Genomic DNA, 19,841 nt, shown 5'->3' with positions numbered 1-19,841 from the left:
CCCCAGTTCTTAGATAACATGGTCTGCTATTCAAACACACGCACAATAAACTAATATGAAAAGTACACGGCATAAAATACAACATGTGGGTCACTATAAAAACAAAACGTACCTTCTGAATGCAATGACAGTCGATCACCAGTAAAAGAATCACAACCGAGCAAGTCCATATGAGCCATATTCTTGATATCTGTAAAGAGAGGTATCAATTTAAAAAACGAAATCGCAACGCTGAAGTATCTAAGTATGCATATTTACCATTTTTTGTAGGATCAAGAACGGTTTTGATCAGAAGAAACGAACTGACGATCCAGTTTTCTTTTCCTCTATTTATGTTCTTGTTTAACAACAGGACCCAAGGTTCGATACAACCCCCTGCGAGAGACATCACTCACTTGTACCCTGTCCTATCATGAGAACGCTTCCTACATTAACCTGCACGAAAAGCTTGACGTCAACAGCACAACCGCCATAGTGAAGATCAATACTGGAAGGTTTTCCCTACAACTGTGTTTAAAATTCAACTTATGGCAGAAACGCTCATGTTTTCTCAAGAGCATCTCTATTTGAGGTAAACAATGAGTCGTGTGAATGAAAGGCGATGCTAAATTGACCTTTCTTATGATTTCAAGTGCCCATCTCTTTATATGATGTAACATATATAAAGAAACAAAACCAAGGACACATGTACAAAACACTGTGACAAAACAACCCGCAGTATGAACTGTAGTAAAAAAAATCCCAGACTACAATACTGCTACAGGAATGAAATGATATATTTTGAACAAGAAAGAACATTCCAGAACAAACAACAAGTAATGTGGAAAAACATGTAAAGGTGGGTTAAGTTAAGTTTAAAGGAAAATAGATTTAGCTATTTATAGCCAGAGCCGATATGTATGATATTCACAAAAACAACAAATAAACAAGTTAAAACAGCCAGGATATAAATATGGATATAAATCAATGTCACATAAATAAAATGTGTGATTCATGACTCTCAAGAGAGGATATAAATATATTTTTTGTCTTTGTTGATATACTTATTTATACACTTGTTCATACACATTTCAAAGCAAATCCGCTTCACAACACCGAACATCCTTGCTAGCTACGCCTGGCAATTTAACAGGACATTGGTAGATTTGAATATCGATCTAACAATTTGCGTCATATACTGGCCGAACTCCTCCAAAATCATTTTCTCAGCGTGTGGCAAAATGTACCCTTCCTTCTCCGCGTCTTCAGCCTGAGCGAGGAGACAGCCGCATGTGGCTTCCACTACGTCGGGCGTGATGCCCGCCAGAGGAGACCTATCAACAGAGACACCCTAAGTGACCAGAACGAATAACAAAACCCTACTGCTCTCATTTACCACCATCTGAAAAATAACAAACAAAGCACGCCAGAAACAGAGGCCTGTAACCTTATTCCGGTTGGACAACATCAGGACCTGCATCTAGTGATTCTATAGATGTAACCGTACCAAAAATCCATATCCAATCTGTGTTGAAAGTGGCATCGGAGACCTTTGGATTCCCATGATTCACCCACAAACCATTTACGATGTCGAAATCGGTGGCTTAGTGGCTAGAGCATGGCGCTAGAAACGCCAAGGGCATGGGTTCGATCCCAGGGGATTGCACAAAGTCAGAAACAAATGTGTAGTACAGGGGTCAGCACCCCGTGGCTCTTCTGCCCCTCTGCTGTGGCTCCCTGCAGTCTTTATAAGGCTCTGTTAATACCTGGTATTAAGATGTGTTTTGGTAGATTGGATCACAAGTGGACAAAAGTTCACAGCCGCTGCTGTAATCCGTCTATTTTGTGCCTTTTTGTCCACTTCTATCATGATTTCTTCAAATAGACGTAATAAGTGCATGCAATGTACAGTATGAGCACGAAATGACAGAAAAAACATACAGAGAGCAGCAGTTTTATTTCTGCTTTGACAGATGTGAGACAGCGCCGAACATTGTATGCGTGAGTGTGTTAGGAATGGAATGGTGAGAAAACATGCTGCTTGGTACGTTTTTCGTCTTTAACCCAAACATTTAGGTCTTAAGCTAGCATAGTTTCAATCCTGTCTGGTTAGCGTTCGTCTCATAATGTTTACGCATGATGTCCGTATGCGGAGAGTAGGCGGTCTCTTGTGGCTTTTCGCGGCAAAAACAAAAGTTCACAGAAAACTGAAGTCTAACTAAAGCTACTCTCATATTGCAACACTCCCACTTTTTCCTAGGGATGTATCAATTGTTAAAATCTAAATACAATAAAAATTGCAGTGTATTGCCACCTAGTGATGCAACTGGGTAACTACTACCTTACATGCATCTTAACCTGTGTTATATTTATTTAAAGGTCACATATATTTTGCGGCTCTAGACAAATTTTATTTGGTGGGAGAGGGTCCAAAATGGAGGGTCCAAAATGGCTGAACCCTTGTATAGTACAACGCAATGTAAATCACTTTGGGTAAAAGCGTTTGCCAAATGCTTAAATTTAAATGTAAAACAGTTAGTCTCCTCATCGCTGAGGGTTTTACTCTTTGACGTGACTAACTTGTGAACATGCTTGCCGTGTCACACAGTTACTGCAGAGGGTGTGGAAGTGGGAGGAAAAATGCTATTAAAAAGGATGTGGTCATAGATATGGTTTTGGATTATGGTTGTTTACAGTTTAAGTAATTTAAGGATGCGTGTTGCTTTTGTGATAAAAGAGAGCACGGGAATTGGATAAGTTCCGTACTGTTAACCCATGTTATGGTGTGTTCAGGGATACAGATCAATTACAGAACTAAAGGAATGGGAGCGGTCCAGGATACACTGAGTCACTTCTTAAGCAACAGTTGTTGTTTTTATCCTAAAATCGAGTCTCAAGACAACCTTCATCAAAGAAGTCATAAAAAGAATGGATTGTATTTGAGCTTTTCATCAAATCCATTTATATGTCTTTGGTACACTTGAGATATATGAAATAAGTTATAGTAATATTTTAAAGGGGACCACCACAAACCATTGTCACTGTATCATAACAGTCCTACTGTATGTGTACCTGGTTGGGTAGTGGACGACAGAAACAGGGAGCTCATCCTGCGCTGAGCTCTTCTTCTCAGGACTTTCTTCATAGTTTCGGCAGCCCACGCACTTACAGGTGGATGTGCACATGATATTGGCCTGCGATAGATTGTGGCGTACAGATATTAAGTATTACAAATAACTACATAAAAAATACAAACATATGTAGGTATACCTCATAACACTCGCAGTAGTTCTTCAGACATCCGGACCTTCTGCAGTTGCAACCTTTATTGTGACGTCCCTTCACATTTCCCTGTTTCCTGCTTCCGATCTTGGGTTGGAAAGCCCCTGGATTCCTGTCCAAACAGACCTAGGAAACAAAGACAAATTGTTGTTAAAATGATCAGAGGAATGTGAGAGGTTTATTGGCCGTGTTTTACCTTTATGGCCTGACATCTCTCTGCCTCGTGCTCCGTGTTATTGAAGCAATTGATACATTTGCAGTTTTTGCAAACCTCCCCGTTGGCAAAACATTCACAGTAACTGTCAGGAAAAAATGTTTGACACGAAAGGTTTTATTGCAAGTCCAATTTCACTGTAACTAAAGATATTGTTGAATAACACAACTATGACTCAGTAGAGAATTAACCAAACCAAAAGCCACATTTATTTACCCCAAAACAACAATGTTAAGACGTACAGTTTCAGACACTGCGATTTTGTGCAGTTGCAGGGTCGCTTCAATTTCTCCAGGTTCACACTACTAAACAAAGAACAAAATGGTGAGGAAAAACGTTTTCTTTTGGAGAAGAGTTGGTTTGACAGTATTGACACACATACCAGTTGCTTCCTTTGGTCTGATCCATCTGGTTCTGTCCTACAGTTTCAGTATATGTGGGGCAAAGAGTTTGATGGAGCTGAGAGAAGAAAATAAATATATAACATAATTACAGCCACTGAAAAAATAAAAGAGCATTTAAAAGTTTAATTTAATCAGCATTTCTAGATGTATAGATAGTTCTAGATGTCAGGAGTGACATAAAGTCTTCAAACGACAATGAAAAAGACTGACAGCATGACAGGACAAATGAAGACTGAAACACAAATCCAGGTATATCCAGGCACATATAATTATTTTAACTTTTCCTAAATACATGTAAAAAAACGACAATGTAAATATTAATTTCTTTATTCTGGGGCTTAATACAGGGCTGAAATATGACTAAAGCATTGATTTGAGATTTACCCATTTTAAAAACATTCTATATACATTTTTCATGCCCTGAACTCAAAGATCTAAGACTTTTCTATGTTCTATGTTCTAAATCTGTGTTAGTGAGCACTTCTCCTTTGCCGAGATTATCCATCCACCTCACACATATCAAGATGCTGATCAGGCGCCATAATTACTGCACAGGTGTGCCTTAGGCTGGTCAGAATAAAAGTACACTCTAAAATGTGCAGTTTTACTGTATTGGGGGTCTGGGGCTCTGAAATTTTGAGCTGAATTAAAAATTATGCACAGGTGTGCCTTAGGCTGGCTATAAAGAAACGGTTTTAGACTGGCCTTTTATTGTGGCCAGCCTAAGGCACACCTGTGCGATAATCATGCTGTCTAATAAGAATCTTGATATGCCACACCGGTGGATCCATTATCTCGGTAAAGGAGGAGAGCTCACTAAGAAAGATTTAGACAGATTTGTGCACAATATTTGAGAGAAATAGGCCTTTTGTGTAAATAGAAAAAGTCTTAGATCTCGAGTTCAGCTCATGAAAAATGGGGGGAAAAAACAAAAGTGTTGCGTTTATAATTTTGATCAGTTTACATAAATATCGCACCATTTAATAATGTACTCCATGATTTTTATGTTTTCCAGGGCAAGAACATTACCTGTGATGCATAAGGTCCTGGCATGAGGTTGAATGTGACACCAGCAGTTGACAGGTGAGTTTGAGGGGGTCCAGGGGACACTGTGTTCATTGTATATCCTGAAAGATGTGACCAGAAAGATGATCAAGATAACCAAGACATTGACACCTCACCCACAAACACCTAATTTAATTCTTCTGGAAAACTATACACTACAAACTATTTAAAAGTAAAAGGCAAAACAATAGGCCAAACGGAATTAATGCAAAAACCAGAGTAATAGGATTTACATCCAGGAACGATACACAAGACTTGTGTAATGAGATAGTTAAACAAGAACTAAGATGGGCGATCATGATTATTTGAAATATGATGAAAAACTCCTTATGAACTGTTAGAAAATCCCCAGACTTCAATATCAAAACCCCAGAAAAGTAAATGCAGTTAGCAAACTAAAGCATTTCAGAGAACTCTTTTCATCACAGCAGCTTAAAATGGCCCATTCAATTTTAAGGTGTGGAAAAAGGGCATGAATAACTTAAGTATGACGGTCCTGACACAAAAACCCTGACTAACGTTATTAGTGTATTGCCATACTTTTAGAAGAAAAGTTTAAAAAAGCATTTCATGACCTTAGTAATCCAATAAAATGTTTTAATGTCTACATTTTATAATCAGTCAACTATGCATGAACTTCACCTCTTTCCTGGGGTGAGCAGTGATCAGAATGACTCTGGACGGTTGGGTGAGGCAAAGATTCTGCGCTGTGATTGGCCCTCACGGTGTGATTCATCTGACCGGGGCTCAGCATCATGACCTGCCCTCCACGGTTTACATCACACAATATCTGCACCGGCCAACACATCACAGACTTTTAGTATAATACATATGTATATATTATATACATAATTAAAAACTCAACTTAGGGGTCAAAGTTGGCCTCTGCTGCTTGATTCAATAACTCCACCATCTTCACTTCATTTCTTTTTCTATTTACTGGCATTCAAAATGTTATTTTTTTCCTCCAGGGACTTATGTTATGAAAACACACACGTATCCAAAAAGGATTGTTTCTTGCTGATCATGAGACATCGCAAGTGCACCACGCGGATGACTCTTCTCATAGGCACAGCGTTCATTATCCACACTCGAAAATAATATTACACACGTACGCATACAGTCACACAAAAATAATCTGACATTACATTCTGATGTCTGAACGCTTGGCGTGTTGAATAAGCCTCCTGACTGTAACTTTCAGCCCCTTCGGAGCTGATGCTGGCCACAGCATGGCAGATTTCTCCCTGTGAGACAACAAGACTGCACATGAGATCTAAATTCAAGAGCAAGAACGCTATAACATTTTATTTATTGATTCATTCCATGCAGACTTGAAGCCTGTTTAGTGTTCATAAGACAAATAAAAGTTTACGGTTTATTTCTGAGTTATTAAAAGTCCCCAATAAAGAATTTACTGTAAAGGATTGAAGAACGTTATATCGCGTTCCTGTTGGTAGATGACAACGCAAAGGTTGCGGGTTCGATCCCCACTGCCTTTAATAAATGGTCTGTCAAATGTATAAATGTAAATGGGCAGCTGAGTTGTCCTATGGTTTGACGTGCAAAGCAGATTCATCTCTCGTATGCGATTTTATATGATAAAAATAATTTTTCATAACATTAAACGATGTAAAATGAACGTTTTGCTACATCACACCATAGGACCAAATGTGTGCAGGTATCAACAGTTTGCACTCACTGATGGCATCCCATAATGATACGCCTCCTGTGCCGGCCATGGACTACTAATGGAGCCGTATGACTGGCCCATTAAATGTGGATAATGGCTTGTCTGAGCCAGCAAGTATTCTGGATAGGGTGCTGAGCTCAGCTGGGCACCTGGAGGTAACTGATCGCATGTCAGTGGGTGAATAAACCTGCAGGCGGCACAGTCCTCTACCCTGAGGGATTCCTCCATTCTGGAATATTCTGTGTGCATCCTATGACCGAAGGAACTCGACATTCCAGGACTTCCATGGGTGTGATGTAATGGTATCAGAGAGCTTTGAGAAATGTCCCCTGTATAGGTGTACTCTTGCCCCTCCGCCCGACTCATTGTTTTACCACAGTAACGACATGCGAGGGCGCTGGTGTCACACAGGCGTCCATGTAAAGCATAAAAACAATATTTTACATTTTGTATTACGCTAATATAAAGTACGAAGTATAACTAAGCAACACAATATTTGTTAGAGCACTCGCTTGTATACTCTGAGTGGAGCGAGTTGTGTGACTAGCTACTTAGCCGATAGCTAAGTGTTTGTTTACCTCAGGATTGTATATAAACTCATTCGATTATACAACACTTACCAGTTAACTAAGAAAGTTTATGGATTTTGGACGGTTTGAGCAAACGGATTGAACTTGGATTTAGTGTATAATTTTATTGTCGTTTTAACGAACGTTAACTTTACGTTTAAACAAGAGTTTTCAGGCGCTTGTGACCTTTCAAGTTTCACGCGCACAACATATAGCGCGGGAGGTCGTCCACATTTTTTATTATATATGACACTTTTTTATATGACTTTCTTATTGTATGCTATATTTTATATATATAATATATATATATATATATATATATAGCTGTTTTTATCCTAGTGTACTGTAATATAATTACAAATTAAATATTGTGGTTTATCAGGATTACATGAATTGTTCAGATGGGATGCAAAGGTTGATTTTATTTGCCGTGGCAATAAATAACAATATAAATTATAATGTTTATTTACAAATACTAGTTAAGCCATTACAAGAAACCTTTGTGTTGTGCCTTACGTGATTTATTACAGCTGCTAAAATGCGTGTAACGTGTTCAGATGTGCCCTGCATTGCTTTTGAAACTATAGCCCCGCCTCCTCCAGCTGCAGAAACTCTTTAAAAGAGTGTGCGCGCGGTGCACGTTCAGCGTCTTAAAGATGAGCGTAAACTTCAGCAAGTGTCACTCGGTGCTCATCACGGGGGCGAGCAGAGGACTCGGACTACAGATGGTCAAGCAGTTGATCGGTTCGCAGGAAAGACCCAAAAGGATCATCGCGACCGCCCGCAATCCAGCCGCAGCAGAGGTACTGTAGGCCCGATCTGAGGTCTGATCGCAACACAACGCAGTTCACGCGATACAGCCCGAGATGTTTAACGCGTTTATTTTATAATTCCATGTCAGGAGCTGCAAGCACTTGCCGCATCTAATCCAGGGGTTGAAGTAGTGACTCTCGGTAAGTGTGTTTTTTTTGTTTGTTTGTTTGGTTGGTTGTTGCATGTGTTACACAAAATGCGTTACGCAAAATGTGTTACAAAAGGTGAAGTTGTGTCCAGCAGGTGGAGACAAGAACAAGAGGTTGGAATTCCTAATTCATTCGTGTTGCTAAGATCTGTTGATATTCTTAATGAACTCATTTTGAATCAAACCATTTTTGGATGATATGCATAATGTCATTTGTGATATTTGTGAAACAGATGTGATATTAATTAATATCAAATTATGCAGAAGCCGAGAAACACAAAATTAGAGATCACTTAAACTCGCCTGACTTTTTTCTGCCCAGATGTTACCAGTGAGGTGAGCCTGAACGATGCGGTTCAGCGAGTGGAGTCTATTGTGGGTGCTGATGGGCTGAACTGCTTAATTAATAATGCGGCAATTAACATTTCCTGTAATCTGGACACAGTCACCCGAGATACCATGATGAAAACCTATGAGAGCAATACCGTTGCTCCTCTTTTTGTGACCAAGGTACTTGTTTGTTTGCCATCAAAGTCAAATAGTTAATTTCTTGATGGCGTCTAAACGGGATTGTGAATTGATGTACACGCATCAGAATACAGTGATTTATTTTTTATTTTTTGGGGTCTTTTGCAGGCTTTTCTGCCATTGTTGAGAAAGGCGGCAGTTCAGGGCAGTGGAATGGGAATCCACAGATCAGCTGTGATCAACGTGTCATCTCTCCTGGGGTCTGTCCAGCTTAACTGGGGCGAGATGGCGTCCTTCAAGACCCTCGCCTATAGGGCATCTAAGGTAAAGGAGTTTTTATTCTTATTCTTCTTACAACAAATAATAGTAATCGTAATAATTATATGTAATTTAAGATTTTACATGCATCATTTTGTCATCTATGATAATATAATTCATGTTTTTTAAGAGTGCCCTAAACATGGTTACCAGATGTTTGGCAGTTGATTTGGAAGCCGATGGAATCTTATGTGTCGCCCTGCACCCCGGCTGGGTGCGCACTGATATGGGCGGAGAAATGGTGAGTACAACTTTGTCTTTTTGATATGATTTTTTTTTTGTATAAAAGAATAAGGAAATTACGCACATCTCTGTTCACTTACAGGCACCTCTGAGTGTAGAAGAGAGCATATTATCTGTGTTGCCTGTAGTGTCTGGATTAACGGAGAAAAATCACGGTGGATTTGTGGACTACTCTGGGGACACTGTACCTTGGTAATCTCCACAGTGTGTTACCTGTGTGTGCCGCATTGCCAAACCCAGGTGACCACTGAAGACCCGAGACCGTAAAAACAGCCGGAGGGATTAACTATTCATGAATTCCCTTTTTTCCACCTGTGCTTAAATGTCCCTGTGTGCCTGTGGTGGTTTGTTTGGGTAATATATTTAGGTCAGTTTTATACATTTATAAGCTCACATAGAAAACTTAATTTTCATGAACTGTCAATAAAAGGTTATAGTGTTATAATATAGTATTTTTACTGTCTTTAAAATAAATTCTTCTTGCTGTACAATATTTAATGGCCTGTATCGGTCATTGCAATTTCATGAACATAAAAAACACACTAAGTGAGTCAAATGCCATTTATGAATTTTATTTCTGAATCCATCTCCACATCAGCCATCAAATATTTTTCTGATATATTAAAGTTACGTGGTTATATCAGCAGGTTAGAACAGTGCATTAAAGAAGACTAGGAACAAGACAGCCTATGGGAGCGAATCCAGCAGAGTTCAGCCAGGCTGTGTAAATGCAGAATTTGGTCAAAGTTAGGGTTGACTGATCTCCTCTGATGTGAACGAGGAAGGCAGACTGTCCAAAGCCCCGATATCTACAGGATAAAAAGTTCAATCGTTTATCTGTTCATTTAGTTGCTTTCTACTGGTGAGAGTGCAGTACTCATTTTATTACAGATTAATAATTTTCTCTTGCAAATTCTCTGAAACATTTCCACTGTACTTACCTTTTAATTTGAGATAAGAAAGAAAGTCTATGATGGTGTGGACAACGTCCTCATCTGATATTCTCAGGGCCTCTAAAAACAGATTGTAAAATACAATTACATTGTATTTTTCGAAATGTACTGCATGTACAACATCTGTGAACGTGTATGATGCAATGCATGAAGAACAGCCAAACTGACAGTTCACAGTTTTCACAATAAACCATTCTGAAGACTTTGCAAGTCAATGCAGATCTTTGAGTCATGGGTGCGTGTTTTATACCTGTCTTGAAATCCTCTTCCATAGGCATTTCTCTCTTGCCCGCCAGTCCGTGCTTGTCGCTAAGGCTCCTGTGATTATCTATGGCATCTGATCACAATCACAGATAATAACATTTATCACTTAAACTGCAAATTGAGCACCCTCGGCAAAATACCCTGACATCCCGGATTATATTCATAGACCTGCCTGTGGCACACATATGTTCCTAATCGGAAAAAAAGACATTATCTGCAAAAAATCTTGTTTTGATTTTGTTTTTGTTTTTTTGACAGATTGAATAGAGCAACCTGCAGGATTTGAGATGTGGAATTGCTTTTTGTTGTTATGCGAAGCGGACAGTCACACCCAACGCATACAAGAACACAAGCAGCCACGCTTAGACATACAATGTAAGATATTTTCAAAACAGACAGGCAGCGACAGACAGAAAATGTAGTCAAACCAAAATCTCTCTTGGCCGTTCTCTTTTAGATGATCAACTTTGCTTATACAAAAGGGGCAAGATTGTTATTAAAATAAATAGTATGATTATGTAATTCGTTTTTATTATGTCTCCCTTTTTGAAAGTTGGAAACCTCATGCATGTACAAGCATAACACAAAGCAAACCTTAATCATAATAAATTCAGGCAAAAATAAAGGCATTCAGGTATAGTTGACTTGCTATGATAGATTAATACATTTTAGTTGCAGAACGCCTTAGAAATCTTTCCAAATTGTAGTTTTTCAGTTTAATTATTTAAACTAAGCTTAGAATGTTCATCTTAACATCCATGCTGCACTTTCAGGTTCATCAGCAAAGCAAAAGAAACACACAGAGCGACACTATACTGAGCAATTCCTCATGTGACTTCAATAACCTGCAGGAGCTATCTTACATTGACCGAGCAGATCTTCTCTCCCCCTTGCACTGGGAGAATCCTTAATCTGTATAAGGTGATCAATACGACCTGAAACACAGGGAGTTTATATAACTGACCTACACAAGTGAATGTTTATGAGCTGAACATCAGAGCACCCCCAAAACATTTCATCATTAATGCTGAAATCTCATCAAGGCCAGATTTACTGCACACGTATTGGCTAACCGTTTCGGGTTAAAGAGTAAAAAAGACAGAAATCGGAATATAATACAAGATCTTTTTTTAAGATCGGAAACCAATTAAACTAAGATATGAAATGTGTTTCTATTATTATGCTATTTATTCATATATGTTATATGCATATTTATTTCATGTTTTATAATAACAAATAATAATCATAATAACAAACGCACACAACTTTGTAAAAACATAAATCTAACCATGAAAATATTTGAATAAAAAATAAAAACTGTTATGCTTGAGCATTTTCGAGCCAAACATGTAAAAATTGACTTTAGTGTACATTTTATCAGCAGGCTTTTTCCATATGCGGTATCTATCTATTCTGGGCTCTTATTGGTTGCATTTTCTTCATCAATCTGGTTAAATGTTTCTAAAAAAATTGTAAGGACATAAATTATTATGCTGTCACATTGATATGTTTGTCTCTGGAAAGGGAATTAAAACATCTCCATAAAACGGTGACAACATCAGTTTGAAAGACTTTTGGGAACTCACGAGGACCGAGGAGATAGCCGGCGCTGTTCAGTGTCCATCCTCTCTTCTCTTTTGCCTGTTTCAAAGACAGCACAGCAAAATGTGCATACTCACAATATCACAATGAACAGAGGCCATCAAATAATGAATGCAAAATAAACTCTTACCGCAATGACCATTCCGATTGTCTCAGTGAGTACTGCGCAAAAAATAAGAGACACGCACACTCCACCGAAACACTTTTGCATCTGCAGAAAACATGTTTTAGGTGAAAATGTCAAGCTTATACATACCAAACATTCAAAAAGTTGCAAAAACTTACCATGAGTATCAGTTTCTTCTTTGGGGAATAAATAACACGGTAATAAATCCCTTCTCGTTGTAGCTCCTGGTTCTCTGACGCGATTCATGAATCGGACGCCTTTTATTGAAACTGAGGTTGTTTGCCCGCTTACGTGTTCGCGTCAAAAGGTGACATCGCCAGTGACGTCTCCTAATGATCGTCTGTCTTTGTACACGAGAGCATTCGATTATCGTCTAATCGATTATCGTATTGTAATAATCGTCACTTTCAGTTTGGGATACATGACATCATGTACATCTTGATCCTAATTGAACTAAGCTGAACCTACGGAAAAAACATAACCTGTCTGATTCGTGTACATCACATTTTTCCAATATTCAGACATTATAAACAAAGCACACGTCTTTATCTTATTACTGTGAATGTATAAACATAAATGCTGATTTTGGTCATGCATTGCAATCCAGAGGAAAATGTCATTGTGCGGTTCTTTTATATCTCAGCCAGGAGATGTGATGGGTTTCTTTAAGTGTCAGTTTTTAGTGACAGTTTTTAAGTAACTTAACCTCAAATGTTTCTCCTAAAATTGCTTAGGGGTAATAAAAACAGAAACAAGTAATAACGTGATAAAATGAATGTATATTGTTATAATACATGAGTCAATTTGATGAAAAATGTTTTTCTGAGTTCATGCAGAAATCTTTAAAATAATGACTTTTCATTGCAGACTTCTCTCCCAAATCTGAGCTTAGTCCGTGTTGTTGAGATCTGGTCTAAAACAATAGACATTTTTTAGATGGGTCTTCTCCAGATGAGAAATATCTGAGACGTAACATTTTTTCCATTTATTCTTCTCCAGAAACCTTTTTTTTCATTTGTTAAATGGAATAATTGATATATGACAGAGATATCATCAGTTGCTTGTTTCGGTAATGGATGCCTCGTCTACTTGCAGAGGTCAATGTGTATTGATAAATGAGAGGACCTTTGACAGATCTGCTCACACTTGGCAAGACTTTTCTGAGTTGTTATGGATCCATTCTTTTAAACGTTATTGTTAACACATGCAACATAGAGAACAGGAACAAACACCATTCGGTCATCAAGATCAAAGGACAGTTTACCTACAAGTCATCAGACTACTGAACCGCAACTAACCCATCCTTTACTTCACCACTTTACCACGGTCCAGTTGCTTTACCATTGTATCTATTGATACAGTATATCTTAACATCCCATATTGCATCAAAATAGTTACTAATATTGTATTTACATACTGCTGTGTATTTATTATTGCTATTTGGACATCTGCCACTTACATATACTGTAATGCTTGTTTAATACAGTGTGTTTTATTACTGCTTATCTCCAATTTGTCACTTACGGTGGGAATCCTTCCACCATTTTCCACCCTCAATCTTATTACTTTTAACCCCTTATGGCACTATTAGAACGTTTACAAATAATGATCGTTCTCTTACTACATGTTATTTACTAATTTAATAAAATGTCATTGTGTTCCTGATCATTTGGAAGAGTCTGTAAATAACAAACAAACAGCTTGACTCGAACATTTTAGAATGCTTTATCGAACAGTCGTTCATTTGGGCGGATTACACTTTCCAGTAGAGCGCCTGCAAAGCTCCCATGACCTTGCAATGCCCTCCACATCCAAGTAACAAGACAGGATGCCAATCTTGATGATGTAAAATACACCCAGAATAATGAACAGGATGATAAGGAATCTGATTGCTCTTCTGATAATGATGTGTTTTGGTCGGAAGTGGGGAATCTTAGAGTCCTTATTATCCATTTCCATGGATTTGGTTTTGGTCTGTGGAGCGGTTTCAAGCATCTGATGCTCAGTTTGTTGCGAGTGTTCTTGAGTGTCCCCGCAACAGGTTTCCTGATGATGTTCCTCACCGATTGGATGGATAGCGGAAGCCCTCGGAGACTGGGCCCTTGGTGAGATGAAACAGATCGCATACGATTCATCTTCTATTGAAGAAATCACTTCATCTAAATGTAAGTTTTCATTCTACATGTATAGTGCCTCATTTTAATTCAGACAAACACTCATGATATTTCAGATCGATAACTACGAAAATAAAACAATACAAGATTGTATTATGCTACACAGAGAAGGGAGTGTTATAAAAACAAATATTTAATTTTCATAGACAAAGAAGCCCACCTGTCGCATACAAGAAGGTCCAGACTGAAACTTTGTTCTAAGATTCTGGCTGGATTAAAGATGAATCTGAGTGATACATGACCGGAAGCAGGAATGACAAAATGATCTTTTCCCTCTGACTTCCCCGAGTTGGAAGATGGTCTCTCGATGATCTATGACATTAACATTTCAAATCATTTTGGTGGCACAATACACATTTCAGATAGTCGTTGCATTCAAAGAAAACAAATCTGACAAAACTGGATTAAATAAAATAACTAACCACAAGCCTTTTCGAAAGATTAAAGTTTGCCTTCTCGTCCATTTCAGCTTCGCGAGAGGAAACAATCGGCGGTTTGACGAACGATCTTGAGGCAAATAAACTAAAAATAAACAACAAATCGAGTCTTCATATTAAAAACAATACATAGCCTATTTCAAAGTCACGAGGATAGTTTTAAATACAAACACTTGATGATGCTTAATAATGTAATAATGAGTTATAATTCATATACGTTTGTTTAAGCGTTCTTATTAATAACTAAAATACGTATTTAAGCCAAGTAGACTTTTCGCTAGAAAATAATGTTTTGTCATTTAAACTGTTGAAATAACAAAGTAAAGCAACAACCCGTGCGCGCCCGAGCGGGCTACTGTTGCCATGGTTACCTCCTCACACGAACTCGACGTCATTAAAGCGTCTGCTGCCATAAGGTGAAAATTCGCTCAACCGCATTCTCAAATAACGCTTGTTCATACGAAACACTTTAGAAAAATAAGAACAAATGCTATATGAAAATATGCTGAAATGTAAAACTGCATGTATTTTATTAACTTGTGACTTCATGTACTGTCGTTGTGTGTGTTTGTATAGGCCTTATCTGTTAAAGGGGATTCTCACTTCTTTGCACTATTAAACGTGCTGGTTTCTCATGTGGGCAAAGTGTCAAACAACGATTTGAAGGTATGACGGAGTTGGTCTTTGTCTGTTGTGTGTATTATAACACAAAAGAACATCATAGTAAACTGTGAAGGCTCAATATGACGCATGACGTTCTGGACCATCACCATCACAGCAGACTCATCTTCATATGCAACACTGGACCACATTCTGAGTCTTTCTATTTCCCTACCGTAAACTATTTCAAATCCAATGTTCAGATCCTTAGTTGCTTTAAAACATAAATCTTTTCTATTTTCAGTCTTTAAGTCGGTACATCATTTCCGTATTTGCACCATTAAACATTATTGTCGCTTTGATGGAGTTCAGTTCCTCACACCTGTCCATCACTACTGCTCTAGCAGAATCAGGCAAATGTTTTTTTGACATTGTTACCACATTTTATAGCAATTTTCAATACTGTCTTTGTTTAAAAAAACATTCGGATGTTAATGCTCTTGGCCTTGAGCATTTACACACAAATATTACAGAAGTTGATATTTCTTCTTTCAAATTGGTCTCGCTTTAATTTGATTAGGTCGGTCTGATTTGGTTAAAGCCTACTGTTACAACAGAGATAGACTCAAATGAAATGAAACATAATCACTTGTATAATTTGGTTAGCTGTAAGAAATGGCAGGTTATGCAAAGGGTCTCTGTCGAAATAGTTACTCCACAATATTTGTTTTTCCGAGGCGGAACATTACAGCAGAGATTAACAATAACAGCAATAGTGAAACTCGTTTATCTGCAATACAGTGGTTTCTGACTTCAATAAGAAATCAATAACTGTGCTTCTCATTACACTTAATATAATCTTTGACATACGTACAGTATGGTAAAGTGGAAAACGTTTTCTCACTACGAGCTTAAAATGTATATAAACCAAAAAAGTGTCTGCAATGTGTTCAAGCAACTGTTTGTGTTGTGAATTGAAGATTTTTTATGTGTTTATGCAGAAAGGGAAATATCTAAATATGTAATATTCTTCAATTAAAATACACAAAAATGCACTCCACAAACATCCGCCAAATAGGGCACAATACGGTATAAATATTCTTTCCGTGTTCATTTTTACAGTTGTTTATTTAACATTTTGCACTGCATTAAGTTACATATAAACATTAACGGAAATGTCCGTAAAATAAGGGAAGTAGTAATTTTCTGCCAGTACTTTATCTGTTTTTTTTACAGATGTTTTTACAGTGTAGGTGTTAGAATGTGACTACCTCCTCTTTTATTCTTACAACATTAGCCTTCAAAACATCTCATTTTCTGGTCGACAGACAAAAAACAAAGTCATGCAGGTTCAGAACAACATGAGGACAGAATGTTCAGTTTTGGCTGACCTATCCCTTAAAAAAACTCATGTAACATACAAAACATTCACCTGCTCGAAACATAAGACTCACTTGCATCATTGAGGATGCTGATGATGATGATGATAATAGACATTTTTCGACTTATATGGAAGTGGACTTTTTCTGTAAAGAGACATCGTGACGACCACAGAAAATCTGAGTCATGTCAGGTCACACTATCTCACCGAATCGGATCTCACACAGGTTCCCCAATGACAAGCAAAAGCCTGCGGACTTTCACTGCTTTTAGAGCAATCTCCATCAAAGGAAATGGGACACATCACAAAATCTGGAATGACTAGGTCTGATATGAGGGAGGGAGGATGAGGCTTAAGATCGGAGGGGGGCTGGGTTGATGTACCAACCCATTGTCAGAAGAGAAAAAACAGTGTGAAAGACAGAGGTGACGTCTCAAATCACTGGATTACATGAGCACGGTGGGAGACATTACTTTAAAGCTCCATTTCGCTCTGCTTCCAAGAAGTACGTATTTTTCTGGAAGCTACATAACACCGTATTTACATTTCAATGGTGGATTTATGACGATCCTTGCGGGAAGGCTATTTCAATGACAGAGTTGGATTAAAAACAATAAATATGTTTTGGAAAAACTTGATTTTACCTCAGAGGATGGTCATGCTTTGTGGCACGATGCCTGAAATGAAAGCTGCTTTACAGTGTAGCTGTAAATAAATCCATCCAAAATATTTCCTTCACATTGCAGATTTTATTCTGAAACACATAAAGATATCTCGGATAGGGAAGATAAAAAAATTATAAACAGGGTGGCTGAACTTTCAGCCAAATTCTCTTTTTTAAGCTAATTTGGTTGGGAAATCATTCAAATCACTTAAAATGTAGGATATAATGTAAATAATTTCATCAGTAGAACCTACAAAAACAGACATTTAAAAGCTTCACATGATCCATTAAAAACAGGAGCACCTGTTATGAACATCTCATCTTTTTTACATTTCGTCCAATTCCTTACACAAAGATACGGACGACTTTGTCACTCCTGAGGTTTGATTTTGTTGAAACAGACACTGAAGTGAAATGCATCTAAAAATGCTGATTAAATGTAAATGTGGAATGGTCTACATTTTTTCCCAGCTGTTTATTGATCTTGTCCCTGTCAGTGTTCAATATTTCAGATCAAGTCAATTTAAATAAATAAAATGTCAAAGTAAATGGAGGTTTCCATAATTTAAAAAGTAGACGGACTTGTGTCATATTAATGGTAAACAGTATTTACAATACTTAGTATTTAATCCTAAATTTACTTTACATGGCAGCAGTTTGAAGTTATAGCTGCACTAAGTTACATTATGCCATTACTATTTTCCCTACAACATCTGATATCGGTCACAAAATGACACAAAATTAGACCTAAAGTTTCAACAAAGTAAATTTCCTAAGCTCTCCCTGTTATTCATAAACATTTATTCACTCACTTTTTATCAATGTCACTAAATGCAGCTGTTGGATGTCAGAGGGGACCTGAACTCTTGGCTTATAACATTGCAGGGTGCAGTTTAAAGACATATCTTAAAAAATCCTTCGCAATGTGGCTGCCTTAGATAAATTTGACTCACTGCCACTGGTCAATATAAACCATATGACCCGAAAAAGAGCATCGAAACCTTTCATTGACTTCATGATACATGCTCATCTGGTAGACTTAATGAAGTGTTTATTGTGATCAGTTAGACAGTTATTCTGAAAAATACCAGAAGTGTGCTCTCTGCCTACTGTCCGTATCGACATAACAGCCTTTACAAATGTGATTTAAACTTCAGTATTCTGTTATACAGATTTTCAAAGGTTAAGTGTCCATGTTTACTTTCCAATGGACAAAAAACATTGCTGGTTATGGTGGAAATTAAAACAAACATCAATACATGAAAACAACAGATTTTTTACTATAAATTAAGAGTAAATGTTATCCAAAAAATCCCTCACATTAGTCTTAACTTAAAAAAAGAAAAAGTGCGGTTTGCAGTAGAAATGTGCAGTGATGCCAAGAACCGTCCTCGCTTTTTGATATGCAAGTGTGTGGATCCTTTTACACCGTTAAACGTGACAAATATTATTTTAGGAAGCTTTATTTTTAAGTCTAGTGTTTATATTCGGCTTATAAAAATGCGAGTGGCAAATTTTGACCAGCTTCGGTACGTATCGTCTCCAAATAAGTTCTCTACAGCCCGCACGCAGGACACGGACGGAGGACATGAAGTGTACAGGAATAAAATTACACTTCATTCATCAGTTATTACAACCTTATAATAGAGCGTAACAAGAGCAATTTGAAAACATTATGGTGTCACTCTGCAATTATGGGCTATTTGGGAAAAATAGAGGATAATAGCGCACAACCCGGTTCATGCCTTGTGATGAGCAACGCTAAGAAAATTTCGACGTTTCTAGTCAACTTTGTGGTGTCACGATGGCTTGTGATCGTATTCCCGCAACTTCTTTTTTTAAAGTATTTACGTCAGATTTTGCAGTATTACTGCGAGTTTTAAAAACACGTGTCACGTGTGTGCCACAATGAGGTGTGTTCTCATTTGATAACGCGCACTAGTTTTTTCTATTCGCACACATCTGAGGTTTGGACGCCCTCCCTATGACTCGCAGTTATGGCAGGCGGTGACTCACTCTTGAAAGGAAATAAATACGTCTTTAGTGATGTCAAAACTGCCATATTGTAGAAAAGACATGTCCTGTTCCTTGTTTGGGCTCTGCAGGAACAGTACCGGGAAAAGCCTTTGATGTTACACTGACAGTAAAACGACGATAAACTCACTGACAGGAAAGCTTGGATCCATTCATAGTGTAATATCTTCTTATTTTCCAGACAGAAGTCTAGAGTTTGGGATAAAAGCAACACTACAGCGATAGTTACGGTACCGTATTGAGTCTTTGTGGATGATGCTGTAAGTAACCCATGGAGATGTACCTAATTGGTGTATCATTATCATCTCGTATGGCTTTAATTAACTCCTTCCTCTGCCATCGTTTTGCTGTTTAAGCTGTCAATATTTTTCCTGTACACCCTTTCTGTCATTACAAGGGGATTCTAAAA

General features: G+C 37.8%; 3 protein-coding genes and 1 long non-coding RNA gene across 5 annotated transcripts; 1 reads left to right on the top strand and 3 right to left on the bottom strand.

The window, feature by feature from the left end:
• Positions 1-756: 756 nt before the first annotated feature.
• On the bottom strand, positions 757-7,033 carry tesmin (testis expressed metallothionein like protein). Its single transcript, XM_079450481.1, has 10 exons — positions 6,647-7,033; positions 6,093-6,191; positions 5,587-5,734; positions 4,909-5,006; positions 3,858-3,934; positions 3,718-3,780; positions 3,458-3,560; positions 3,250-3,387; positions 3,052-3,173; positions 757-1,313 (listed from the first exon to the last, which is right to left on the bottom strand). Exons 1-10 carry the CDS (start codon positions 7,001-7,003, stop codon positions 1,112-1,114), a joined length of 1,407 nt encoding a protein of 468 aa, XP_079306607.1. The 5' UTR covers positions 7,004-7,033; the 3' UTR covers positions 757-1,111.
• A 734-nt stretch (positions 7,034-7,767) lies between these two features.
• Positions 7,768-10,367, top strand: LOC306890619 (C-signal). Its single transcript, XM_079450478.1, has 6 exons — positions 7,768-8,009; positions 8,108-8,159; positions 8,490-8,677; positions 8,804-8,959; positions 9,084-9,194; positions 9,279-10,367. The coding sequence occupies exons 1-6, from the start codon at positions 7,863-7,865 to the stop codon at positions 9,390-9,392; spliced, it is 768 nt and encodes a 255-aa protein (XP_079306604.1). The 5' UTR covers positions 7,768-7,862; the 3' UTR covers positions 9,393-10,367.
• gal (galanin/GMAP prepropeptide) lies at positions 9,754-12,373 on the bottom strand. Of its 2 annotated transcripts, XM_079450479.1 has the most exons (7): positions 12,301-12,370; positions 12,146-12,226; positions 12,000-12,054; positions 11,277-11,348; positions 10,400-10,486; positions 10,138-10,209; positions 9,754-10,005 (listed from the first exon to the last, which is right to left on the bottom strand). In XM_079450479.1, exons 1-7 carry the CDS (start codon positions 12,301-12,303, stop codon positions 9,944-9,946), a joined length of 432 nt encoding a protein of 143 aa, XP_079306605.1. In that variant the 5' UTR covers positions 12,304-12,370; the 3' UTR covers positions 9,754-9,943. The 2 variants fall into 2 exon arrangements, with proteins under 2 accessions (XP_079306605.1, XP_079306606.1); XM_079450480.1 differs by lacking the exon at positions 11,277-11,348 and having other exon boundaries at positions 12,301-12,373.
• A 1,477-nt stretch (positions 12,374-13,850) lies between these two features.
• Positions 13,851-18,268, bottom strand: LOC306890358. The gene is made up of 5 exons (XR_013786270.1): positions 18,211-18,268; positions 17,379-17,488; positions 14,739-14,838; positions 14,477-14,628; positions 13,851-14,243 (listed from the first exon to the last, which is right to left on the bottom strand). It is a non-coding gene; the product is annotated as an uncharacterized lncRNA (long non-coding RNA).
• Between the last annotated feature and the right edge of the window lie 1,573 nt (positions 18,269-19,841).

Source organism: Barbatula barbatula, assembly GCF_947034865.1.
Source record: "Barbatula barbatula genome assembly, chromosome: 25".
Lineage (NCBI taxonomy): Eukaryota > Metazoa > Chordata > Actinopteri > Cypriniformes > Nemacheilidae > Barbatula > Barbatula barbatula.
This window is presented reverse-complemented; position numbering and strand designations above follow the sequence as displayed.